General features: G+C 45.9%; 2 protein-coding genes across 2 annotated transcripts in view; one reads left to right on the top strand and one right to left on the bottom strand.

Annotated features, from left to right (window-relative positions):
* LOC109412587 (L-dopachrome tautomerase yellow-f2) overlaps positions 1-26733 on the bottom strand; it is a 439236-nt gene that overhangs the window by 118972 nt on the left and 293531 nt on the right. The gene's annotated exons all lie outside the window — the stretch shown is intronic.
* LOC109412601 (uncharacterized) lies at positions 2693-26733 on the top strand. Its single transcript, XM_062849322.1, has 6 exons — positions 2693-2983; positions 3046-3161; positions 3446-3878; positions 23598-25634; positions 25698-25801; positions 25864-26733. Exons 1-6 carry the CDS (start codon positions 2915-2917, stop codon positions 26513-26515), a joined length of 3411 nt encoding a protein of 1136 aa, XP_062705306.1. The 5' UTR covers positions 2693-2914; the 3' UTR covers positions 26516-26733.

Here is a 26733-nt window from a genome sequence, read left to right as displayed (position 1 = left end):
AGCACACCTGGAGACACCCATACGGCGATGTTTGCAACCAAATCGACCATGTGCTGGTGGATGGCCGACATTTATCGAAACTTTTAGAGATCCCAACATTGACTAAGATCACTATCTCGTAGTTAGTGAGATTCAAGTTCGATTATCAACCGTGTCGGACCCTAGGAGCCGGCGATCGATGCGTTTCAACATCCAACGGTTTTCAACAGACGGTACTGTAGCTGACTATCACCAGAAGCTGGATGAGCGGATAAGTAAGATCAACGAGAGCGATAATCTCAACACTCTGTGAGAGTCTATTCACGGAGTGATGAGTACAGCAGCGCGAGAGGTGATAGGCACTGCTCAAAGACGACTTAGGAACGGGTGGTTCGACGAGGAGTGCCAGAGGGTAACAGACGAGAAGCCGGATGCTGGTGTCGGGAACCCGGCAGAGCAGGAAGCGATATAGGGACGCAAGAGTAGCCGAAAAACGAATCCACCGCAGAAAGAAAAAAGAGCACGATGAAAATGTGATTGCTCAGGCGCAAGAGTATGGAACAGAATGATATGCGGAGATTTTACGAAACTGCCAATTGCGTGCGGAGAAAAACAGCGCCTTCTCCCGGCATGTGCAATGACCGTGAAGGAAACTTGCTGACAGACAAAACAATGGTGGCTGTCAGGTGGAGAGAGCACTTTGAGGTATTGTTGAACGGTAGGAGTGGAAGAGCGACGGACAGAATTCGAATCGACGACGACGGACAAGCTGTGGAACCTCCAACGCTAGACGAGGTCAAGACAGCCATTAGGGGATTGAAGAACAACAAGGCTTCTGGAAAGGACGAACTTCCGGCCGAGCTTCTCAAACACGGTAGTGAGCAGCCGTATCAACTATTACACCGTATTATATTCAAGATATGGGAGGAGGAAGAACTGCCTGCTAGTTGGTTGGATGGTCTCATTTGCCCTCTTTTCAAGAAAGGGCATCGACTGGAGTGCGCGAATTACTGAGGAATAGCACTCCTCAATTCAGCGTAAAAAAATTTGTCCGGAGTTCTATTCCACAGGCTGAGGCCGATTGAGGATTCCTTCGTCGGCGCATATCAGGCAGGATTTCGTGAGGGCCGATCAACGACAGATCAGATGTTCACCCTGCGGCAGATTCTCGATAAATTTCGGGAGTACAACTTGCAGACCCATCATCTGTTTATTGATTTCAAGGCGGCGAACGATTCAGTGAAGAGAAACGAGTAACGGCAGATTGTGATCGAACATGGATTTCCAGCGAAGCTGATTAGACTGATTTGTGCGACGCTTGATGGATCGAAATCGAGTGTACGGGTTGCGGATGAAATTTCGTCATCGTTCGTAACCTTTGACGGATTGAAGCAGGGCGATGCTCTTTCGAACTCACTGTTCAACATAGCACTGGAAGGAGCGATAAGGAGAGCTGGTGTGCACAGGAGCGGAACCATTATCATGAAGTCGCATATGCTCCTGGGCTTCGCGGGCGATATCGACATCATCGGAATCGACCGTCGGGCCTTGGAAGAGGCGTTCGTACCTTTTAAGAGGGAGACTGCGAGGGTTGGACCAAGTTGGACTTACGATTAGCACCACAAAGACTAAGTACATGATTGCTGGTGTTCAACGTCGGTCCGGCCGTGGTAGTGGTGACGAAGTGGTGCTAGGTGGGGAAAAGTTTGAAGTTGTGGATGAATTTGTTTATCTTGGTACTCTAATGACGTGCGCGATAATGATGTTACCCGCGAGGTGAAAAAACGGATTGCGGCTGCAAATCGGGCCTTTTTCGGTATGCGAAACCAGCTGAGGTCCCGCAGGCTGCAAACGAAGACAAAACTCGCGTTGTACAAGTCTCTGATTCTCCCGATCGCTTTATACGGTCATGAAACGTGGACGTTGAAAGAAGTTGATCGGAGAGTTTTTGGTGTCTTCGAACGTAAAGTGCTGCGAATAATACTCGGCGGTAAACTGGAGGACGGCATCTGGCGGCGTCGCATGAACTACGAATTGTACGAATTTGTAAAGCGATAGATATAGTGAAGCGAATACAACACGGCAGGCTGCGGGGGGCTGGACACGTAGTTCGTATGCTGGAGGAACGACAAGCTAAAATTATATTCAACAGAGAGCCAGGAAAGGGTCGTCGTGGAAGGTCGCGCACACGTTGGCTTTTTGCAGTTGAGGAGGACCTAAGGACTTTAAACGTTCAGGGCGACTGGAAGCGATTGGCCCAGGACCGAGGTCAGTAGAGGAGGATACTTCATTCGGCGTAGACTCACCGCTACGAGTTGTAGCCCATCAAGTATTTAAGTAAGTTGGCGTTTCTCATACTTCTAGCATCAATATATTTTGGTAAAAAAAAATGCTATAAAAAGCGTGCTTTGATTTATAAAACAATGCCATACTTACTACGAAAGTACAGCTGTAATTAAAACTTATTTTCTGTTTTCATAACATGGTCGTATACTGGCTTACAAGAGAATACAATCAAACAGGTAGCCATACGTAACGAAAACACTATACCCAACTCATGCAAGTACTTCGTTTTTCCGGAAACACCTTCTCTGCCTTCGTCCAGCAAACAAAGTTCTGAATCCGAAGAGCCCCCGCTGACTATTGCGTGCTAGCTAGCCACCAGGGCGCAAGGATGGTGACACGACACCTATACACACCCCAACAACACGACACTCATCACGTGACGGTGCGACGGGTAGACTCCCGCCCGCCCCATTAGCCCTCCGACGTAATAATGGGGTATATGGTAAATGGGTTTATTTGTGGTGTCCGTCCAGTTTGGTACCATCGCTTGACCTGTGCGGGTGGAAACAACTTCAAATGTGGCCGAGTAAGAACAAGAACAAAAAATCAATTGTAGAGTTTGGTCTCTGAGTTGGACAACAGCGCAAAAATGAGGTTCCCCGAAATGTTTGTAGTTTTGGCATCGGTAGTCTTAAAGGATTTGGTGATTTCGGCAGCCGTAAGTTTGAGAGCTTTGGTACAATACGAGTGGAGTACAACTACAGTGCCGAGTCCTTACAGGAACGACCCAGCTTTCGGATACTGGCTCCGGAGTTCGTCTGTGGTCCGACAAAATCGACGAACTTGAGCGACGAAACCGGAAGTGCCGTAGCAGTGCCTCAGCAGATCACCATAGGGTTATCTCAATTTCGTAGCAAGAAGCACGCCTCAACATGGCACTACAACCGTGTGATTGGCACCTCCTTCCTACCCACAAGTGCACTGCACGTAGCGTAGCGCTTATCGATTTTTAACCTCATGTTTTATTCACGTTCGGTTAACAGTTGATACCAGCAGAAGAGTGTTGCACGCAAGGAACGCACCTTTCACTTGACCGCGGTTTCTCACGAGGGCGCGAAGTGCACTGCTATTGGCACGGTAGTCGTGGTGGTAGTAACTAATGTTTATCGTCCCATTCCAGTCTGCAAACGAAGGGAGGTCAGAGGTTGCACTATGACGTGACGGTGCATTTCGAGCTGTTGAACGGCATCGTGAGTCAACGTCACACGCTACTGCTCTGGAAGAGCGTCCGTCAGCTGGAGAAACGGTTCAAGGCGGAGCGCGAGGCCATCTCGGACGGCAATCAGATCACGATTCCCAATGAGGATTTGGTGCCCGGGGTGGGCTACACCTTCAACGTGGTTGCCGTTGACCAAGCGGGGGCCCGAAGTCAGGATCAGAACTTCACGGTGACCTATACGGGTAAGAATGCTCGAGCTGCGCTGATGCAGGACGGTTCGTCATCGGCTGGGGATGTATCGTTGCTTCTCTTGGGGTCCGAGGTGACCTATCCGGATGTGCCGTTCACCGTAACGGCAAAGGTTATCTTCTGTCGGCCTAGGAATGCCTACAAGGTAAGTGGGGAGTGGCATCATATCCTGACGATGATGGCATCCGCCAAGCAAATGAGTTGATTGGATTTCGTTGGAACATAATATTTCAAAATAGGCGGGCCAGCTGACGCAGTTTAACGCATTCTTCGCATCTAACATGACGACCATGCAATAGCGGATTCCCCTTCACTTATTTTGGAGCGCTATCTCGGTCGGTTCGCCGAGCCTTAACAGCGTCCACCGTCGATCGATCCTTCCGGAAGCCGAACTAGTTATCCGAGAGGCCAGAGTCATCGGGTTTCTCGGTATTCACCATCAGCCTCTACAGCTTTCCGGTGGTGTCCAAAAGGCAGATAGGTCTATATGCCGACCGGTCGCCAGGCGACTTCCCGGGTTTGAGCAGTAGAACCAATCTTTGCCTTTTCCCCCTCTCCGGAAATTCGCCTCTGTCTTGGTACATCTGCATAGCCATTCTGAATAGGGCTAGCCTCGATGGCCGTCTTGATGGCTACTTTCGGAATACCATCCGGACCCGGGGTCTTGATCAACCTAACCGACTTCGCTATTGCGATAAGCTCGTCGTTTGTCACTGGGGCGACCTCGCTTTGGCCGATTTTGCCATAGGGGACGGGGGCCCATGCCCCACGGTCTTGTATCGTGGAGCGGGAGCAACGTTTCCACGATCTTCTGCAGCTTCTTGGGAGAGCGTTCTAGGAGTGCTGATGAGCACTTCGTTTTGCCCACGACTACCCTGTAGGCATAACCCCAGGGAGTCGTATTGGTTGCCTGGCAGAGATTTCAGAAGCACGTCCGCTTACGCGCCTTAATCTCTTTGTCCAGTGCCAGCTTAGCCACCCTCTACGCCTCACTTCGTTCCATTCTACCCTCATCGTACCCTCTACAAATGCCGGCATATCGAAGCGTGAGGTCAGCCATCCCCGATGGCTGTCAGTGACCATCGGCTGCGGCTCCTCCGTGTTCCAATCCAATCGCCAGATGCTCACTGTGCGTGTACCTGTCGTCGACCCTCCAGTCTGAGCTTAGGTTCAGACCCGGGCTTCAGAAGGTCAAATCAATAATGGACTCTGCACCGTTCCTACTGTAGGCTTTTTTAGTAGCCTACGTTAGTGACATCCACGTTCAGCCTAGCCATAGCTTCAAGCAGAGCCCAGCCGATCGCATTAGTCGAGCTCATTCGACCACCCAGGTGAAGTCTCCACTGATGACTACGGGACTCAGTTCCACTAATGCCCTTGATAGTGAATCCGGCATAGATGAGAACTGGTCTATCGGACATCCAGGGAGAGGCATAACAACTGCAGTAGTACATCCCGTTGATCTTCGCGAAGCCCTCGTTCGACGTGGAAATTATTTCCTGGCCCGGAAATCGACCGGTTGTACAGACCGTCGTTAGCTTGACCTTATCCGCTACCCAGTTCTCGTTATCGGGAGTAATGCGGTATGGGTGCTTTAGTAGGGCATCGATTCATGTCAGTGTAACCCGACCCTACTAAGAGGATAGCATGCAGACGCTACCAGCTCATTTGTTCATAGTTACATAGATGCGTTTGCGTTATGACACATGGTCGCAACCTGTTTTTGTGCTGGCGTGGTCGTAGAGGATAAGAGCCCATGGTCCCATAGAAAGCACACCAAGGGTGCCGACGAGCCTCTCGTCTTGACTATTACTACCCTGCAGGCTTCTCCCCAAGGATTCGTGTTGGCAAACATTCACCTTTTAGCCCGGATACACGAAACCTCGGAACGTCCAGATACCACCAAGGTCCAAGAGCCAGATCCAAGGTGTGCGCCTGTTCTTGGATAGGGAGCGCCTTGACATTGTGGAGTCATACACACGACCAAGGATTCCGATTAGGTCGTCAAAAACCCGTCAGGTCAGTGTTGCTCATGGAGCAATCGATCCACATATGCCGACTTATCGAAGTGTGAGGTCAGCCAGCCATGGTAGCTATCGGAGACTTTCGGCTGCAGGCGCCCTCTTCCATACTCGACCCTGCTCTACCGAATCGCCAGATGGTGTAACTATTCTGAGCTCTCAGAAACTGATAGAGCGCCTAGGACTCAAGATTCAACCTTGTCGTCTAAAACTGTTTAGCGCTGATCGTACGTCGTAGAGCTGCCTAGGATATGTCAATATACCGTTCGAGGTCCAGAACCAAGGTTATACCAACAGTTATTGTACTAGAATAATATTATACAAACCTTTGATTCTCTGTATAGATTTCCCGAAAGCGTTCAACTTCCACTGGACCTTACAAACGAAGCAAAGACCAACCCAAGTAACCAAATGTTCAGATAAAAGGATACTTTATAAGCTAAGCAGCTTGTTCGAGGTCGCTCATTAGCCTTCTAAGCAGCTTCATTTTTAAGTAATTTTGGAACTTGAAAGTTCACATAAGCACGCTGGATAGCCTTCTAAGCAGCTTCTGACAGAACTTTGCCAAAATTCATGCAGAAACAAAAATGTGTTTTTCAGAATCACACCCTGTTGGTGGGGGGGGGGGGGGGGGGGTATGTGATTCATGTCTGGAAATTGCTACTGATAATTATATTCTCACATATTCGCTGCTATGTAGATTTGAACTGGATCCTCTGCGTGATAGCCTGCCGACTTACCGCTGCGCTGCTGAAGACACTTGACAAAGTCAAGCTAACCCGAATAAAAAATACAGTAGAAAAACCAAACGTTGTATTGTAACAGTACTATTTAGAACCGTATTTTTACAATAGACAACACTGTAAAAATAAAAAATACAAAAACAATTAGATGTAATGTTAAACACCATACCGTGAATTGTAAATAAGATTTTTACAATTTATTATACAGGTTGTTAAGTATCGTAACAATATAAAAAAATATTTTTCTCCATATATATTTTTTTGCAAAACCATACATTCTATTGTTAATGAATTGTTCAAAATACTGATACGTGGGTTTAAATATACCGTACATTGTATGGTACATGAATGGTTTCAAACAATAAAATGTACCGTAAATAAATTGTTTTTAATTGTAATTTCACTACTGGTTATACATTTAATTAAATGGTTTTGGAATGGTTTTCTTTTGTTATGTTGTATTGTTTTACATTACATAAACCATATATTGTAATATTATCTTGCCATTTTCCTCCTGTTAATGGCATCTTAGGCTTATTAGATTTATTAGAATGCGCTTTGGGAATTCTCCAGAGCGTTTTGGATAACCCTTCATATATAGGATCGCCCACGTCTAAGTCTGAGTAGTCTCTGATTGCATTAACAGTTGAAGCTTAGGCTCCCATGCCCCACCAGCCAGATAACCGGGTTTTGCAAACTTAGCATTATTTGTGGCAACACTTTGAGCAGCATGATGGAACTATGCCGAGCGCGTTAAGTGTTATTAGACCACTAATGTAGTTGCATGAAGTGGGTGACGAGGTACATAAGTATCATTACAGCGTGCTTAACTGTATTGCAATATTGAGGCACCAGTTTGACTAAAATTTGAAATACACTTGGAAATACATAACAACTCATGAGATAACTGTCAAGTTCGATTCAAATATAAGTTAGGTTGAAAAGCGAACCCGCAGACGAACCTATATTAAAAGTCATTTCAGTGTTCAGTCCAGTCCATATGTTAAAGATGTTGGAATATCGCACAGTAGACAACACAACAGCGGACGGAAAACGAACGGCGGACGGATTTCACGGACCGGAACAAAATACAAAACACCGGTGTACTTCTTAACAGTACTCGAACGAATAATTTATTCACAATAACCCAACTAACAATCACTCATTTAACAGGCACCATTATGACGAATTAATTCAGCATCATGATGAATAACATTTGAATTATTTTCACGTACAACCTATGTTCGGGTTTTGTTCACACAAATTTGGAGAAGTTATTAAGCATCATGTTGTGCACCAACTTAATTTTTTGTTGTTCAAAGCGTTTTACAAATGCACAGAAAAGTTGTTGTTCGGCTTTGGCAAAAATGACTGAAAATAAATAAAATGCAAAAATGTTGAACTCTCACGAGAGTAATTATTTGCTCTTGTATTGAGAACATCTATTATGAATTAAGAATTACATATAAAATTACCTAAATCCGGATTAGAACTCGAGATCTGTCGATTGCCAGTCGCATGCCTTCCTATCTGCGCCATCCTAGAGATGGTGAGATGCAGTACCCAAAGCAAAACATAATCTTCCCATGATTTAATAATGATCACTCCTAAACTTGTGTTCAGCAGTGGTGAATTAGCACAGCACGTGGTTATCAACTGAACAACGCCTCATACTTCAACAGCTGTTCAGCAAAAAACACGTGTTTTCCATTCTGATTTCGCTGTCAGTATTTTTATCGCACGGTGAGAAAACTTGTATCGAATGCGGCCAAAAAGTGTTGGTAGTTATTGAAGATATTGTTTCCAGACGTACTAATTGCGATTGAATATGTTTTTATTTTTATCATTAAATATCGATCTTTAAAAATGTATGACAATATGTGGTGCGGTATGGTCTTGGACATGGTGCATCCACAGCATCTGTTCGGGTTATCTACTCATTTTCAGTCGAAGATCCGGTAAGCATTTTTTTTTATTTATGCTTTTGTCATGGAATCTTGATATTATTTTCAATAAATAGTGCATAAGGATGTTTAAGGATACTTGGAATGTGTCGATTTATGAATGCGGCTTGGTTATCTAGGTGACTGTGGCAACAATATTCAGTAAACACGACAACACGGAAATGTCAAATGCATTGATCCAAGCGTCTCGTACAATCGAACTGCTGCGGAAGATAAAAACTATAATATTGGTACAAGATATCTTGTTACAGATTTATAATAATAAATGAATGCCTCATTTTTACGTTGATTACGTCTCTTGGCACTCAATGTTAAACTACACAATTATATTCTGTTTTATTTTATGTGATTCGTTGAAATATTAGTTATTTAATAACTTGGTTGTCTATACAGTTTTAGCCATGATTTATCCCATAATCCGAACAAAATTCCGAGTCAAACTGTGACGGGCTGAAGGCGTTTATTTGACAAGTGAAAAGCACATTGTTCAGGAGCATATGCTTATCGATACATCAGCTTAATAAGATGCAGACAAATGTTTTGTTAAACACTTTTGTTTAGGAATCAATGCTTGTCGAATAAATTTCTTGTTAAACTTTTGAAAAGTGTTTTAATTTATCATTGTTGATACCGATGAGGAAAGTCGAACATTGACTACTTTTTCAATTGTAAAATCATTTAAACAGTAATGTGTAGAGCATAATTTTAGTTCAGCTATCATTACCATTATTAAGCAACAATTCAGCAAGCTTGCTTGTTAGTGACTTGCAATTGTTAGTTGGGAATATTTACATACACAATGACATTCGACAACACGCTCATGGTGTTTCTATTAACATTAAGGTTGTCTCGATACGAGACAACCTTACTTATCACAGATTCTACATATCACAGATCCATCAACGACAGTCAAACAAAAAACAAAAAAAAAACTTCGACAACTTGGTCTCTCACAAGTTCATCACATCATCTGAACTTCAGTCTTGTCAACATCTTCAAAATAGACCACCGCTTCCAAAACACATTTACGGCATCTAATTCCTTAATACAGTTCCTCCTCTCCTAACACTCGGCCGTTTCTGCTCGCCAGAGGTCACACAGCTTGCTCATTGCTACATCGTGTCTCTTATTTCTTTTACTTTCGTCCCGGTCCGTGAAATCCGTCCGCCGTTCGTTTTCCGTCCGCTGTTGTGTTGTCCACTGTGTGATACTTCCAACAGGTTGTGGGTCCCAGGCATGGACGAGAAAATGAAAATCGCCGCGTTCGACGGTACCGGCTTCCACAATTGGAAGTTCCGGATGGAGACCGTGTTGGACACGTACGATTTACTGGATTGCGTGCACCGTGAAATTGCCGAAATTGAAGATTTGCAAGTGATGGCTGCCGATACGGTTGAAGTGAAAGCAGCGAAGAAAAAGCTAATGGTTGTGCGAACTGGTGCTGAGAAAAAGTGCAAGGCGCTAATAATTTCGGCCATCGCTGATAATCAGCTCGAGTTGGTGAAGGATTGCGCGACCCCGAAGCGAATATGGGATACGCTGAGGGCAGTGTTTGAGCGTCGCGGTGTTGCCGGGCAACTTTTTGTGAGAAAACAGCTCCTCACCTTGCGTTACGTTGAGGGGGCGAGTGTTAGTTTGCCGGAACACTTGTTGCAATTCGATAGGCTGATTCGCGAGTTGAAAGAAAGTGGTGCAGCAGTGGAAGACTCGGATGCGATTTGTCATTTATTGTTGACCCTCCCGTCGTCGTTCGATTCGGTGGTGACCGCGATTGAGACGCTTCCTGGTGGTGTTACGATGGCTTTCGTTAAGAAGCGGTTACTGGATGTAGACTTGAAAAAGAAAAATCTTGTGGAGAATGATGGCGGCGATGGTGACGGTGTTGCCATGGTGAGCAGACACACCAGGAGGAAGATTACGTGTTTTCGGTGTGGCAAATTTGGGCACAAGCGAGCCGATTGTCGTGTGCGGCTGTTAGCGGATCCCGATCCGAGTGAGCGTGAATGGAAGAAATTTGGAAAACGTGAAGCGAAAGTAGCAGATGAAGAAGACCGTTGCTCGGATCGTGCGGATGTTGTGTTTTTGGCGTCGGAAGAAGAAGCGCTGGGGAATGCGGAGTGGATCCTGGATTCCGGAGCGACGAACCATATGGCGAAGGATTCCAGCGTATTTAGTGTGAAGTTCGGAATGTTTTGTACCTCCCCGGACTGAACTGCAACATACTGTCAGTGAACCGAGTGACAAGAGCGGGATTGGAGGTGAAATTCGTCGGTGACAGGACACACATAATGAAAAACGGGACGGTGATGGCCGTCGGACAGCACAATGGCAAACAGTATGTGTTGGATGTTTTGTGCAAGTGCGAAAAAGATAAGGAGGTTGCAGCCATGCTGACCAGTACGAGTACATCGTAAATTGAGAGTGAGAGTTAGAAAGAAAAAGAAATAAGAGACACGATGTAGCAATGAGCAAGCTGTGTGACCTCTGGCGAGCAGAAACGGCCGAGTGTTTAGGAGAGGAGGAACTGTATTAAGGAATTAGATGCCGTAAATGTGTTTTGGAAGCGGTGGTCTATTTTGAAGATGTTGACAAGACTGAAGTTCAGATGATGTGATGAACTTGTGAGAGACCAAGTTGTCGAAGTTTTTTTTTTGTTTTTTGTTTGACTGTCGTTGATGGATCTGTGATATGTAGAATCTGTGATAAGTACTCGGGTTGTCGACTTGAGGGGGCGTGTTGAATGTGTGTTATGTTTCAATCAGACAACCCTCGTATCGAGACAACCTTAATGTTAATAGAAACACCATGAGCGTGTTGTCGAATGTCATTGTGTATGTAAATATTATTGTGAATAAATTATTCACAATAATATTTACATACACAATGACATTCGACAACACGCTCATGGTGTTTCTATTAACATTAAGGTTGTCTCGATACGAGGGTTGTCTGATTGAAACATAACACACATTCAACAAAAGATGGCTCTACGTCAAAGATAAAGTTTGTCAATCGCATTTGATTCGATTGCGGTCGAAGGCAAGTGAACATGAGACAAGAGGAGAAAACTCCCCTAAATGCAAATACAGCAAGAATAGTGTTGAATTCATCCACTGATTTACGGTAATCTGACCTGCATCTTTCCGGGTTTTCGTATTTCTCTCGTCGCACTCTAACCACCTAGCCTACCATATCTCTTGGACCCCTGCTTGGACCTGCAGTTCTTGGGACATCTGGTTTACCATTGATTTAAACATGTTATTGACTTTAAATTGATGATTCAACTTATTCACTTTTTTTCTCTTTGCTTTTCTTTGCATCAAAAAAGTCACAAACATCAACAAAACAAAGCACGGAAAAAATCTTAAACTGAATAAATCTGGTGTTTGATTTGAATAGGTCGAATCTGCATATAGGAATCACAGCAAACATACGACCTATTCAAATCGAACACCAGAAATAATTACAAATTCACGGAAAAATAATGTTTCGGAAAAGTGAATGGTTCAAACGTAAGAAAAACAGTATAATATATTGTTACATAAAAATCCAATGTAAATGTATAGTATAGCGAACCATATCATTACAATACACTTTATTGTAGCTGGTACACTGTATGGTGCAGGAATGGTTTTCACTATACATTATATGGTTAGTTTTTATCCGGGAACTTCACTACTGTACAAATGTGCAAAACAAGCTGCCGACAGAAAATCGATTCATGTCAGACTTTACCTGCTGCCCACTCAATCGTAGCTGTAGTACTGTGGTAGAGCATAGGGCTCTCATGCAGCGACTGTCGGTTCGAATCCGATGGACGTCATTTTTTTTTTTGCTCAAGCCTAGTATTCATTGATTTGATAAATTCATATTTGTCTTTTATTCGTGTACGCTTAAACAGTTGTTTTCTGTGAAAGAAATAAATCTAATCTTCATTGAAACACAATGCTACTGAACAGAACTTCTATTAACTTGAAAGTTCCGACAAAGTTCCGACATAGCATCTTAAGCAGCTTTAAAGTTCCGCGAAGTTCAGATAAAGTTTCGAATGGAACTTTCTGGCTGCTTAAGAGGCTAACAATTAGCCTTGCCGGAACTTGTGACCCAAGTTCCAGCAAGGCACATCGTTAGCCTCTTAAGCAGCCAGAAAGTTCCGTTTGGAACTTAATCTGAACTTCGCGGAACTTGAAAGTGCATTTTGTCATGGGAAGCGGAACTTTTGGTTACTTGGGAATGGACATCGAACAACCGTATGGAAGAAGATGAATCCTTAGAAATGCCAGCTGTAGAACAACCATCAGAACCCGTAGCTTCCGGGAAGGTAAGCCCAGCTCCCTGGGTTAGTGGGTTGGTGTCAGGCCCTGCGAGCCAGCCGTAAAAAAGACTAGCACCGGAAAATCAACAAGAGAAGAATGCGAACCGATACCAATGGCGACGACCACAGCGACGAAAAGGGACTTGCGATTGGAAGCTCGGTGCGTGGAACTGCAGATCTCTCAACTTCATCGGGAGCACCCGCATACTCGCCGATATACTGAAGGACCGCGGGTTCGGAATCGTAGCGCTGCAGGAGGTGTGTTGGACAGGATCTATGGTGCGAACGTTTAGAGGTAATCATACCATCTACCAGAGTTGCGGCAACACACGTGAGCTGGGAACAGCTTTTATATTGTCAGATTTCTTGAAACGTAAACACCGCGCGGTCGTTGAAATGTTTCAAAAAGGGGCTTTGCACCAAAGTTCACGCGGTCTATCGTTTTCGAAAGGAACAGCCGCACCGTAGGAAACGCCGCAATGTTATTTCCCATAAGGATGAAGTAAACAGGAAGTGAAAATCGCGGCCGTACCTTTCGGAAGCGATAGGCCGCGTGCACTTTTGTGCAAATCTCTCAATAGTGATGGGCGACATGCAGAGGCGCGTGATCGGTTGGTGGCCGATCGACGAAAGAATGTGCAGGTTGAGGATCAAGGGCCGATTCTTCAACATTAGCATAATAAACGTGCACAGCCCTCACTCCGGAAGCACTGATGATGACAAGGACGCATTTTACGCGCAGATCGAACGCGAGTACGACCGCTGCCCAAACCACGACGTCAAGATCATCATAGGGGATCTAAACGCTCAGGTAGGCCAGGAGGAGGAATTCAGACCGACGATTGGAAAGTTCAGCGCCCACCAGCTGACGAACGAAAATGGCCTACGCCTCATCGATTTCGCCGCCTCCAAGAACATGGCCATTCGTAGCACCTTCTTCCAGCACAGCCTCCCGTATCGTTACACCTGGAGATCACCACAACAAACGGAATCGCAAATCGACCACGTTCTGATTGATGGACGGCACTTCTCCGACATTATCGACGTCAGGACCTATCGTGGCGCTAATATCGACTCCGATCACTACCTGGTGATGGTTAAACTGCGCCCAACACTCTCCGTTATTAACAACGTACATTACCGGCGGCCGCCCCGGTACGATCTAGAGCGACTGAAGCAACCGAATGTCGCCACCGCATACGCGCAGAATCTCGAGGCAGCGTTGCCGGACGAGGGTGTGCTCGATGTGGCCCCTCTAGAGGACTGCTGGAGTACAATCAAAGCAGCCATCAACAACGCAGCTGAGAGCACTATCGGGTACGTAGAACGGAGTCGACGAAACGATTGGTTCGACGAGGAGTGCAGAGCGGTTCTGGAGGAGAAGGATGCAGCGCGGGCGGTAATGCTGCAGCATGGAACCCGACAGAATGTGGAGCGATACAGACAGAAGCGGAAGCAGCAGACCCGTCTCTTCCGGGAGAAAAAGCGCCGCCTGGAAGAAGCGGAGTGCGAGGAAATGGAACTGCTGTGCCGTTCACAGGAAACACGCAAGTTCTACCAGAAGCTCAACGCATCCCGCAAAGGCTACGTGCCGCAAGCCGAAATCTGCAGGGATAAGGACGGGAGCCTCCTGACGGACAAACGTGAGGTGATCGAAAGGTGGAAGCAGCACTTCGACGAGCACCTGAATGGCGAAGAGAATGTAGGCACGGAGGACCAAGGCAGCGGAGGAAATGACTATGTTGGTGCAGCAGATGACGGGAACGAACCAACTCCCACGCTGAGGGAAGTTAAGGATGCCATCCACCAGCTCAAAAACAACAAAGCGGCTGGTAAGGACGGTATCGCAGCGGAACTCATCAAGATGGGCCCGGAAAAGTTGGCCACCTGTCTGCACCAGTTAGTAGTCAAGATCTGGGAAACCGAACAGCTACCGGAGGAGTGGAAGGAAGGGATAATCTGTCCCATCCACAAGAAAGGCGACAAGTTAATGTGTGAGAACTTTCAAGCGATCACCATTTTGAATGCCGCCTACAAAGTGCTGCTATCCCAGATCATCTTCCGTCGTGTTTCACCTAAAGTAAATGAGTTCGTGGAAAGTTACCAAGCCGGTTTCATCGACGGCCGGTCGACAACGGACCAGATCTTCACCGTACGGCAAATCCTCCAGAAATGCCGTGAATACCAGGTCCCAACGCATCACCTGTTCATCGACTTCAAAGCGGCATACGACAGTATCGACCGCACAGAGCTATGGAAAATTATGGACGAGAACAGCTTTCCCGGGAAGCTGACTAGACTGATAAAAGCAACGATGGACGGTGTGCAGAACAGCGTAAGGATTTCGGGTGAACTATCCAGTTCATTTGAATCTCGACGGGGACTACGACAAGGTGATGGACTTTCCTGCCTACTATTCAACATCGCCCTGGAAGGTGTTATGCGACGAGCCGGGCTCAACAGCCGGGGTACGATCTTCACGAAATCCAGCCAATTTGTATGTTTTGCGGATGACATGGATATTATTGCTAGGACATTTGGAACGGTGGCAGAACAGTACACCCGCCTGAAACGTGAAGCAGCAAAGGTCGGACTGGTGGTGAATGCGGCTAAGACAAAGTACATGCTGGTAGGTGGGACTGAGCGAGACAGGACAAGCCTTGGCAGTAATGTTACGATAGACGGGGATACTTTCGAGGTGGTGGAGGAATTCGTCTACCTCGGTTCCTTGCTAACGGCTGACAATAACGTGAGCCGTGAAATACGAAGGCGCATCATCAGTGGAAGTCGTGCCTATTATGGGCTCCAGAAGAAACTGCGGTCAAAAAAGATTCACCCCCGCACCAAATGTACCATGTACAAGACGTTAATAAGACCGGTGGTTCTCTACGGGCACGAGACGTGGACGATGCTCGAGGAGGACATGCAAGCACTCGGAGTTTTCGAGCGACGGGTGCTAAGGACGATCTTCGGCGGCGTGCAGGAGAACGGTGTGTGGCGGAGAAGGATGAACCACGAGCTCGCTGCACTTTATGGCGAACCCAGCATCCAGAAGGTAGCCAAAGCCGGAAGGATACGGTGGGCAGGGCATGTTGTAAGAATGCCGGACAACAACCCTGCAAAGTTGGTGTTTGCTAACCATCCGGTTGGTACAAGAAGGCGTGGAGCGCAGAGAGCACGATGGGCGGACCAGGTGGAGCGTGATCTGGCGAGTGTTGGGCGTGACCGACGTTGGAGAGCTGCAGCTGCAAATCGAGTATTATGGCGGCAAATTGTTGATTCAGTATTATCATGAATTTGATGTTAACTAAATAAATGAAAATGAATGAAATGAGAACAACCATCAAATCCGATAAAAAAAATCCGGGAGATATCGTCACGGCACAACAACTTAGCAAATGCCAACGGAAACTCTCGTTTCAAGCTATCCAAGAGCTTTCCGCTACACAAGAACGTCATTTGGGAAGAACGAGTCTTCTCAAAGACTCGATTGATTTAGTTCTAGGTGCAACACCGCTGCAGTGCCATCGAAAGGGAACGCAATGAGGAGATGCAAAGGGAAAGATGGATGCAATGAGCCTGACCTTTCTACAGACTATGTCGATTGAGTCTCGGAGTCCTCGTATCGCTCTATGCGTGTACTCATCGTCAACCCTTTAGTCTGAACTAGGAACTAGGGTTGAAACCCGGGCTCCACAAGGTCACAATGTTTTTTTTTATTGTCAGTTACGTTTGAACCATCCACGTTTAGTCTGAACATAGATTCTAGAAGGACTCAAGAGCCTATGACAAGTCCACTATGAACGAGAATTGGTTGATCGACCACCTGAGAGGGGCAGAATAACTACAGTAGAGTACACCTCATTGATCTTCGCTATTGCGAAGCTTTCGTTTGACAGGGAAGCAGTCTTTTGAACTGGATATCGGACAGATGTACAGATCTAGCTAGATCTTCTCCGATACCCAGTTTCCGATGTCGATGGGTATGTGGTGCGGGCCGCAAGCAAGGTGTGAGCCCACAGTAACGTAGTGTGTGACATACGCTATTATCGGTTGTTGGGTCTTCCATGTGTATCTGGGCTTTCACGCCCACCCGTCGCATGACCCCTATTTGTTGTACAGATCAGGCACTTTAGTGCCGAGTTGCGCTCTTTGGCGATGTGAGCTTCATCTTTGTACTTTCTGCAGAGTTAGCTTCCATCCGTGCCTCTACAATCCTTTAGAGCGGCTGCGAGGAGTGACCTCGTCCAAGTTTTTACACTGGATAGTCGCCTCTGCCGTCAGAGCATCTTCTCGCGCAGGATCTTTTGGGGTAGTGCATAAGGGGGCTTCCATAAAGGACGTCACCCTTTAGAGGGGGTCGATTTTCATATCTTATGGCCCTCAGTACCTTGGCGTACGTGTATGCCTCGGTTTTGAGGTCCAACTCGTCGCTCCAGTCGCGCTTGCGGCCTGGCTTGACTTTTATCACTTTCTTCTTCCTCCCTATCGTGATCCAGGGATTCTCGACCTCGTCACTGCGTTCGGGCTCGCCTCGCGGCTCCAAGACGTCAATCTTTCGGGGTTTAACTATGCTCTGGCTTCCCCTCGTACTGGCCATTCCCTTCATGTCCGTCACCATCTGCTGGGCGCTTCTTGCCCTCTCCGTCAAGTTTTGGCCATGCATTTCGAGTCGTGGGATGGTTTGCTGTGCTCCTTGCTTCAGCGAGCGGCACGGTTTTGTGCGTCATTGTCGATATTCCGGCAAAGAAAAAGCTGGCTGTTTAGTTGGAAGTCTCCTCCTTGCACACATCGACCACGCTCCACTCCTCGGCCAGAAGGTTGTACCCCTTCTTGGACAGAGCCACCGGCTTGCGTTGTTTCAGCAGACGCTGCTTAAAGTTCTTGCTGATGTTGTTCTCTGATGTTGTTCTGCCCACTGGTATATCCGATCAGCTCTGGGACCACCAACATTTTTGGTAGCCCACTTCTGTTGTGGTTCAGCGTCCGCATGTGGTCTTCGCCACTCATCTGCGCCTCCTCTGCTGACGCTGTACCGCTTCGTGACGCTGCTTGCTACTCACTGCGGGGTATTTTAGCTTTCGCCCTCACCCCTCGTATTGACGATCTCATCAGCCCAGTGAATCAAAATTCAACCATCGCTCAACAATAATGACAATGTCGCAACCTGTATTTGTTGCGACAAAACAACCCATGCGACATAAGTTTGTCCCAACTTGAAAATAATGGGATTAACATCGTACACCACGAGTTTAGAGATTTTTAAGCCTTGTATTGCGATTTTCGAATGATAACTTCGAGTCAATAAACACTGCAACTCTGGTGAAGCTCTATCATCAAACAGTTTATCAGCCCACTTCTAGCGACGGGTTGACAGTTCCTCTCTCTACCTCACCGCTCGTACCTTCTTTTGAGTTCGATTTGTAAGAAATTGTGTCTATCGGGCCTCCCTTAGAGCTGCTATCCCTCTCTGCCGATGCGATGAAGCAGTCGTCAATGATCCTGGTGGTTATCTATGCAAGCTGAGATGCAATCCGAGGCTTGGTATAGCCCCTTACGGGGACTGGGCTCAGAGCCGAATCAGCACTAACCAGGAGTGTTCATCTGTACCTTCTTCCTCCCAGTTTGTTGTCTGAGTCTGAGATGGGTTCAGCAGGTCGGGAACATGATTTAACCTTTTGGAGCCGGAGGGGTCATATATGACCCCAACTTAGAAACAGCTGTATAAATTCACCCATTCAATTAAACAGTATACTGTCTTCGGCAAAGTTGTTGCAAATTGAGTTCTCTATTAGGGAAAAAATGGCAATATTTGTATTTGGGACTTCATTGATAACCTAGAACATCCTGAACACCATGAAATTTGGAAAAACGAAATAATTGACATACCAGTTGTTCTAAAAGCTGAATTTGGATGTGGGTTACATTTATATATACTCATTTAGCCTTCGCCAAGAATATCAAAAAGTGTGTTATATTCTGGGAAGGTGTAGGTGTTCCAAACTTTCCTATAGTGAAGTCCTTCAAATCTACAAAAATAGTTTTATGTATTTTCGCCACAAATAATAGCATTGCATAACCTACTGGGCTCCGTGAAGCTCTTGATATCTACCATGTCATTTATTGACACTATAGGGATATTCCAGGTCAGCCAAACTACCCTGGAGTTCAGAACTTCATGTCTACACTCGTAACAGTAGTCATATCTGCTATACTGAGTTACGTTGCGTAATCAACTGGAGTAACTGGAGCAACCTGAAGTCTACTAGCTTATTATAAACCTTTGGAACATTCAGAGTCGTCCAAACTGTTCCATAATGAAGTCCTTCATATCTACAAAAATAACTTTATGTGTTTTCACCATACATAATAGTATTCCCTAATCTGCTGGGATCCGCGAAGCCTTGAAATCTCAAATGTAATTAAGAGACACTACAGGGGTATTTCAGGTCAGCCAAACTACCTTAGAGTTCAGGACTTCAGGTCTACACTCGTATTATCTGCCATATCTGCTATACTGAGTTACGATGCATATTTATCCATGGTTACTGGACCAATCTGAAGTCTACTAGCTTATTTTAAACCTTTGGGATATTCAGGGTCGTCCAAACTGTTCTATAATAAAGTCCTTCATATCTACAAAAATAACTTTATGTGTTTTCACCATACATAATAGTATTCCCTAATCTGCTGGGATCCGTGAAACTCTTGAAATCTCAAATGTCATTTAGAGACACTACAGCGATATTTCAGATCAGCCAAACTACCTTGGAGTTCAGGACTTCAGGTCTACACTCGTAACAACAGCCATATCTGCTATACTGAGTAACGTTGCATATTTACCCGCGTTTGGTGGATCAATCTAAAGTCTACTTTTTTATTATAAACCTTTGGCACATTCAGGTTCGTCCAAACTGTTCTATAATGAAGTCCTTCAAATCTACAAGAAAAACTTTATGTGTTTTCACCATAAACATAATCTGCTGAGATCTGTGAAGCTCTTGAAATCTCAAATGTCATTTAGAGACACTATGAGAATGTTCCAGGTCAGCCAAACTATCTTTGATTTCAGAACTTAAGGTCTACACTCGTAGCATCAGCTATATCAGACATACTGAGTAACATTTCATAATCAATCGCGGTGGTAGGATCAACCTGAAGTCTACTATATATTAATATAAAACTTTGGGGCATTGAGGGTCGTCCAAACAATCCTGAAGTGTAGCTCTCGATAGTAACAGTAGTAATTCTCACAATGAACTTGAGACTGTAATCTGTAATTCCCCTGGCATATCATGAGTCATTTCAAGATAGTTTTGAGATATTCCAGATCAGCAACACTACTCCTGAGACCATAGCTTCAGGTCTACACTTGTGATAATCGCTTTTGCCACTACGTTAAGTAGTGTTACATAATCCTCTGTACTTACCAAAGCAGTTACAGGAACAATAAGCGTTGTACCTATTATATTTTTGGCATATTATGGGCTTCCTTACTGTTATGATGCTTAGTTGATAAAAACAACCACTGCAACTTTCAGAAGACATACTGGACATGATAGATTACAGTCCCGATTCGTTCGTTGGCGGCTCGTTAGATGGGTTGTCTCGATAGTTGAATGTTCACTGGTTGGGGCAAACCCCAACTAAAAAGCACTGTCAATGTCAAAATCGATGTCAAAAAGAGTTTGACGTCTGACCGCCGTCGCATCGCAGCTCCTATATACAGAACGTTTGTGCAAGTATGTAAGTGTTTCGTGACATATTTTTCGTCACTTGCGTGTGTCTACAGCATTTTGATCAGTTGTCAGTTGCCCCAACGAACGAACACGATTCGCTAATCGGGGCGCAGTCGTGACCCAACGAGCGAATCCTCACTGTACTCATCGTAGCTTTGTATAATGAAAGAAGTTACCGTTACACCCGTAGACTTTAGGATCTAATCTCAAGAACAGTTTGGTTGACCTAGGATATCGCAACTAATCTGATACTGTCTATTGAACTTTCAGAAGACTTACTGTACATGATAGATTACAAATCATACCCAAGTAACCAACAAGCATTTAAAATAGCATTCCTTCAGCATTATACTAGTCCTTATGACAACACTTTTAATGCTTATTTGCCGTATATACGCCTTAAGTGCTGCTCAACAGCAGGTTTTGGCAAAATAACGGGCTGTCTAAGTGCTACCCCTTCTGGAACGTCGTTTCAAAATGTCAAAAAAAAAAACAACGCCTCGTCGTCGAGCAAAACAAAACAAAAATAGATTTACACTTATTTTTTTCTGGCTTTCTCAGCGTTCCCGCTGCTTACTCCCTGCCCACTCCAGCTCCTGCTCCAGCTTGTTGTACACTTTTTTGCTTGTTTAGTAGTAATTGGGATTTGAACTTATAATCCAGAGATGACTAATTAAATTTGTGTGCTGCTTCCACGCTGAAGGATACGCTAAATATGTTGCGATGGGGTGCGCTAAATATATTCTCAATAAATATAAAGAACGACTGGAATGCGACTCCAATTCCTAACATCAAGACAAATTGTTTTCGAAGAGATATTTCGTTTGTATAAAGCATTTTCCTTCCCTCTTCGATCTACATCATATTCCTCTTTCCTCTTCCGATCTATTACTTGTTATCCGCCCAAGAAAGTGGATCTTTTTGATCGGTGGATCGGCGCACTTCCGAAGCAATGTGAAACGGTAACTTTTGGTTGTCCGTGCTATGAATTAAAACTAGCTACAACAAGGTTTCCGCCGGTGATTTCTGATGGGAGGGAAGAACAAATTTGTCAACAAAGGTCAACACCATGAAAAAGAGACAGCATGAGCTGTCAAATGCATAACATATCTTCCATGCTCTTTGCTCGTAGCATTTACAAAGCATTTATAAAGCATTTTCATTGCTTCCGAGCGAAAACATCTCAGGCAGTCGAAATGCTAATTAAAAGCTGAAAGCTTCTGAGCAGCATAGCTTATGCTAATTCAAAGCAGCTATGCATTCGAAGTGCTTATGTAGGGCAACAAGCAGCTCAAATGCTGAAAACGGTCTGTTGTGCGGCTTATTCAAATGCTTAGTGGTTACCTGGGTAGCTTTGTATACTAAAAGAAGTTACGGGTGTAACCGCAGACTTAAGGATCTAAACTAAAGAACAGTTTTGATGACCTAGGATATCCCGACTGATGTGATATTGTCTATTGAACTTTCAGAAGACTTACTGGACATGATAGATTACAAATCGTAGCTTTGTATAGTGAAAGAAGTTACCGTTACACCCGTAGACTTTAGGATCTATTCTCAAGAACAGTTTGGATGACAAAGGATATCCAGAAAAAATCTTCTGCATAATTTTCTACCGTTTTTATGCTATTGATCACCAAAGCTACAGAAAAACGTAAAAAAAGTTCCATAATAACGCTTGGAAAAATTCCGGCTGCAAAGGGTTAAGGCCTCGATACGGGTTATAAGACGGGAGGCGGCGCCGACTTCGGACCGCCCACCGTTCCAGGTTAGTGTCATCCTATAATACTAAGAGGATAGAATGCCGTCGCTACCAGCTCACCTGTGCATGTTTACCTAAGCGTGTGCTATCCCGGTTGCCAATTCCGTCGCGTTTGCCAATATACCATAACCAGGAACTTACTGAAATCGCTCCTGGTATAGCCGAGACACTCCTACATGTGCTGAGGCACTTTTGGAAGCGGTGCCATGTCACTTGTACAGAGCTGTTTCCGGATGTGCGGCGTGTGCATAAGGTTTGCTTAGGAAATAAACCTAGGATCCCATCTGCAGCTCTCACCTCTACTTCCTCGTCAAGAACGCGTAGGCCTTGCTCGCGGTGTCCTTCCTTGACTCAGGAGTCATTTCACTGGGACGACTTTATGTACGCCGGCTTACAGCTTAGTGTCGCTTCTCATTACCTTCAAGACCTCCAAGTACTTGGACTCTTCGGTCTTGATAATGAGAGCTTCGCCCTTATCTCGATTACTGACAACTGCTCTACGTGATCGCTTTTTCTTCCATCTAATCATTAGGGTTCAATGGGCGTCCTCACCCTGAGTCACTCTAGATTATGGTGGCTGAGGACCCACACAAAATCACTGCCCCCCGCTCCCTGCAATCCGGGACTAACTGGCCATCTCACAAGGCAGGCCCACCCTTATAAGGCTTCTAGGATGCCTGGCTGAGGTTCAACTCACGACCTTTGTGACCCTTTTGTTGCACGATTATCACTCTTCTGGACTTGCAAATGCCACCAGATAGCACGTCTTCCGATGGCTACCTCGCGCGCTTCTGCGAATAGATACATATGTCGTATCTGGTATCTTCGACGGGCTACCCGCGAATGTGTAGACTTCAGTCTGGGTTGACTTTGAACCTTTAGCTTCAAGGACACTGCTACTACCACTGTTTCCATAACTTTGTCATGGTCTTGCTTGGCCGCTTACATCGACTTCCGGAGTTTCAGCAAGTCCTGTTTGATGTCCTTGCTGACATTACTCTTCGAAGATGCAATTTTGATGATCACGTCCAGCTTTTGTGCAGTCTCTTCCATAGTCGGAAGCTCTTCACAGTTCTCGTTGAAGACCCTCGCTAACCACGTTCCGTCCATTACTACCATAGCCCGACATTTCTGACGGGTTTATAATGAGGTTCCCTACGTTTGTACTACTTCCGATATCCACCTTCCTCAGTGTAGACCCAGCCAACCCATTTCTTGCGAAGAGGTTTACCTTACAACTAGCTATGCTACTATTCAAATTTGAATTTGAACTGTTTGGAAAACTCTATGCCTTGATTGACGTGATGTTGCATTTTTCAGTTCCACTGGACGGTGCAAGGGCTGGACGAAGCCTCTGGCGTATCGAACACCAATTCGGATATCCTGGAAATCCCCGCCGGTAATCTATCGCCCGGCAAGACCTACAACATCGCCGTAACGGTGGTTGATTCCGCCGCTGGAAACAGCATTGTGGCAGCTACGATGAAACTAAGCGTTCTGAAACGTGACTTGAAGGGAGGTGTATTTCCAACCGATGCAACCGCAGGGTTTGCCCAAACCATCGTAATACGTACCTTGTTTAACGACAGGCAGATATCCAACGAAAATTGGAAATGTGAAGATTCGACTGGTGACGGAGGTTGTTCGGAAGATTTGCTCATTTCGAAGAACAGCGCCACGATTTCATTCCTCAAGGAATCAATGTATAAGGTATCAGCTGCGGTTGGAGACGTCCGACTCGAGTCCCATATACAGGTTAACTCTAAGTCAACCGTATCGGTGGTTCTACAATCGCTGCCACCGTTGTATCTACTACTCGGTCAACGTTACGAAATACCGGTTGATGTGAGCGGGTTGTTTCCGAAGTGCACCAGTAACTGGACTGTCGTGCAACAAGATGGGTTCGCGTACTTGGATCCCTCTACGGTCGGCGGCCTTGGAGGTGTCCAGATCAACGACATAGAGGAAAATTTTCTCTCGGAGTTGGTAGATTACGGGAACGATACGGTGACCCGTGAAGTCTCGTTGATCATTCCAGCTACTGCACCGAAGTGGGACGGCCTGGCCCCTGATGCTTCGTACAAGTTCCGATTGGTTACGACATGCCCGGAGCCCATCGATGACAGCGTTGATACGAAGGCTCCACGTGGAACAGTTACGAGCCACTGGGACATGATCTTGGAAACGAACGCGCCGCCGAAGGGACTTTCTCTGGAAGTATCTCCGATCGAAAACGGAACGGCTCTTAGTACGTTTTTCACTTTCTCCACTGGAGTGGCGAAGGAACGAGAGTCAGATTACCCGCTCGTGTATTCGTATTGGTACTCCGTCGAAGGGAACTCGATCGGTTTCGCCAGCTATTACGAAGTGATGTCTGCTGAAACTCAGTTGCCGTACACTAAAAGCGGCGTATCCACCTTCTACGAAGTGTGTGACTCACGAAACGCTTGCTCTCGAATCGATGGACCCAAAGTAATCTTGCTGCCTAATCCAAATCTTAACCAGGCAGATCTAGATCATCGTGTCGATGCCATCGAAAATAGTTTCCGGAGATGTAACATTATCGAGGCAACAAAAATAGCGTTCGACGCTGTTGTCACGCTGAAAAACCAAGACTCGGAACACTTCAGCGATTTTTACAACAAGGTGATGCTGCTCATGGAAACCAAGACGCCAGAAGTTCAGAAGGATTTCGTCGAATGGTCTCGATACCTATCAGCGTCCACTGTTCTACAGTACGCAAAGCAGGTTAAGGTCCTCGTCGACTTCGGGAATCATGGTTCTCAGCTCTTAGGTCCATTGCTTGAACTGATAGACGCCGTTGAGCATGGACCTGCTCGCGAAAGTCGCGAAGTTCATCTGGCACCTTCGGCGAACACTGCGGAGGTCAAGTTGGATCTCTACGAAAGCCAGATACTCTCCGCAAATGTGTCGGAAGCGAAGCAACAACTCCTGAGCTATATCCCGACGGCAACCGAGCAGTTCTGCAGCAATAAGCAACGAGGATATTCCGGGAGATTGATCAGTCTGGACGTGATGAGATGGAGCGCAGCATCCAAGAGCCCACTTCAGGACGGCGTTCGGATTCCGGATAATGCGAGTAGTTCTGTGCATGCGATCTTGAAAACGTCGGACGCCTCAATTGGAACGAGTTCAGTGAGCGGTGTAGCATACTATTGCTTGGGTAAGATATGGTTCCGGTCGGATCTGCTGACGTCGGAACCGATGATGGGAATGTATCAAGCCCTGCTTGTGGCAGTAGACAAAGCTGGAAGCTGGAAGCAAGCTGACTGGAAGGATGGAAAGTTCACGTGGAATGCTTCGCTGCCCGCGGGGAATCACTCTGGAAGCTATAAGGTTTACTTTCTGCGATTTCGGTATACTGTAGTAAAATTTTGAATAACCCTTTTCCTGTTTCAGTGTGAGCTGTTGACTAAGGATCTGAAATGGTATTCTAATCTGTGCAACAGTTCTTCGGATGGCGATTCGGTGCAGTGCAGCTGTAGTCAGATGAGTTACCTCAGGTATCGACTTCATGAAGTAACCGCCCAACATACTTTGTACACGTTTCATTCCTCCTTTACAGGATAACATCAAAAGCACAAGTCGAAGTTTCTACGACTGCAACCTCAACAACTAAAGTCGTCACACCGCCATCTGCCACGGCAACCTCGTCAACAACAGCGATTCATTCAGCGGAAACTACACCTTACACAGATGGTCTAACATTTGCCCCGTTGCCCACCAATCTCACACCAAACACCCCTCCAACAAGTACTTCGGCATCACCATCTCCTAGTACCATCCCTTCCGTGACATCACCAACCGTTCAGAACACCTCAGCCGTCCCATCCCCAGCCACTAGTCAATCTCCCACGACCTCCACAGTTAACACGACCACCACCACAATACAGAGCCCAACGAATGCGACCACCATCCAACAAGCCGATCACCTACACCAGTCCAACATCACCCGAAGTGCCGCCGTCGGAGGCAGCGGAGCCGGACCCCTCGAGTACTCCATCATCGGTGCCCTGGTGCTCTGTGCCGGTCTAACCGGGACCGCGTTGGTTCTCTATCGGCGCCGCCGGCACACCACCTCGCTGACCGAGGAGCTGCAGGACATTGCCGCCCGGGGTCGATCGCATTCGTTGCCGGTGCGGTACGCACGGTTCCAAGACGAACACAATATGGGCGGGGACAATGTGTCCACAATTTCGGATACGATTACGATCTGAAGCGTGGTGGTGACTGCTTGGGATTTTTTGGTAGGGGTCAATTTTATTTGTAGCTGTTCTATGAATATGTTGTTCTGTGATGTAAAGTATCTTTGCTGCAATTAAATGTATTTAAATGTTTGATTGTTTATAATGTTTAAATGTATATGTGTTGAATGTAATAATATTATCGTAATAAAATGTTATTTATATCTGTTCAGGTGGATTTGTTGAGAAAC

The sequence above is a fragment of the Aedes albopictus genome, chromosome 1 (genome assembly GCF_035046485.1).
Source record: "Aedes albopictus strain Foshan chromosome 1, AalbF5, whole genome shotgun sequence".
NCBI classification, from domain to species: domain Eukaryota; kingdom Metazoa; phylum Arthropoda; class Insecta; order Diptera; family Culicidae; genus Aedes; species Aedes albopictus.
This window is presented reverse-complemented; position numbering and strand designations above follow the sequence as displayed.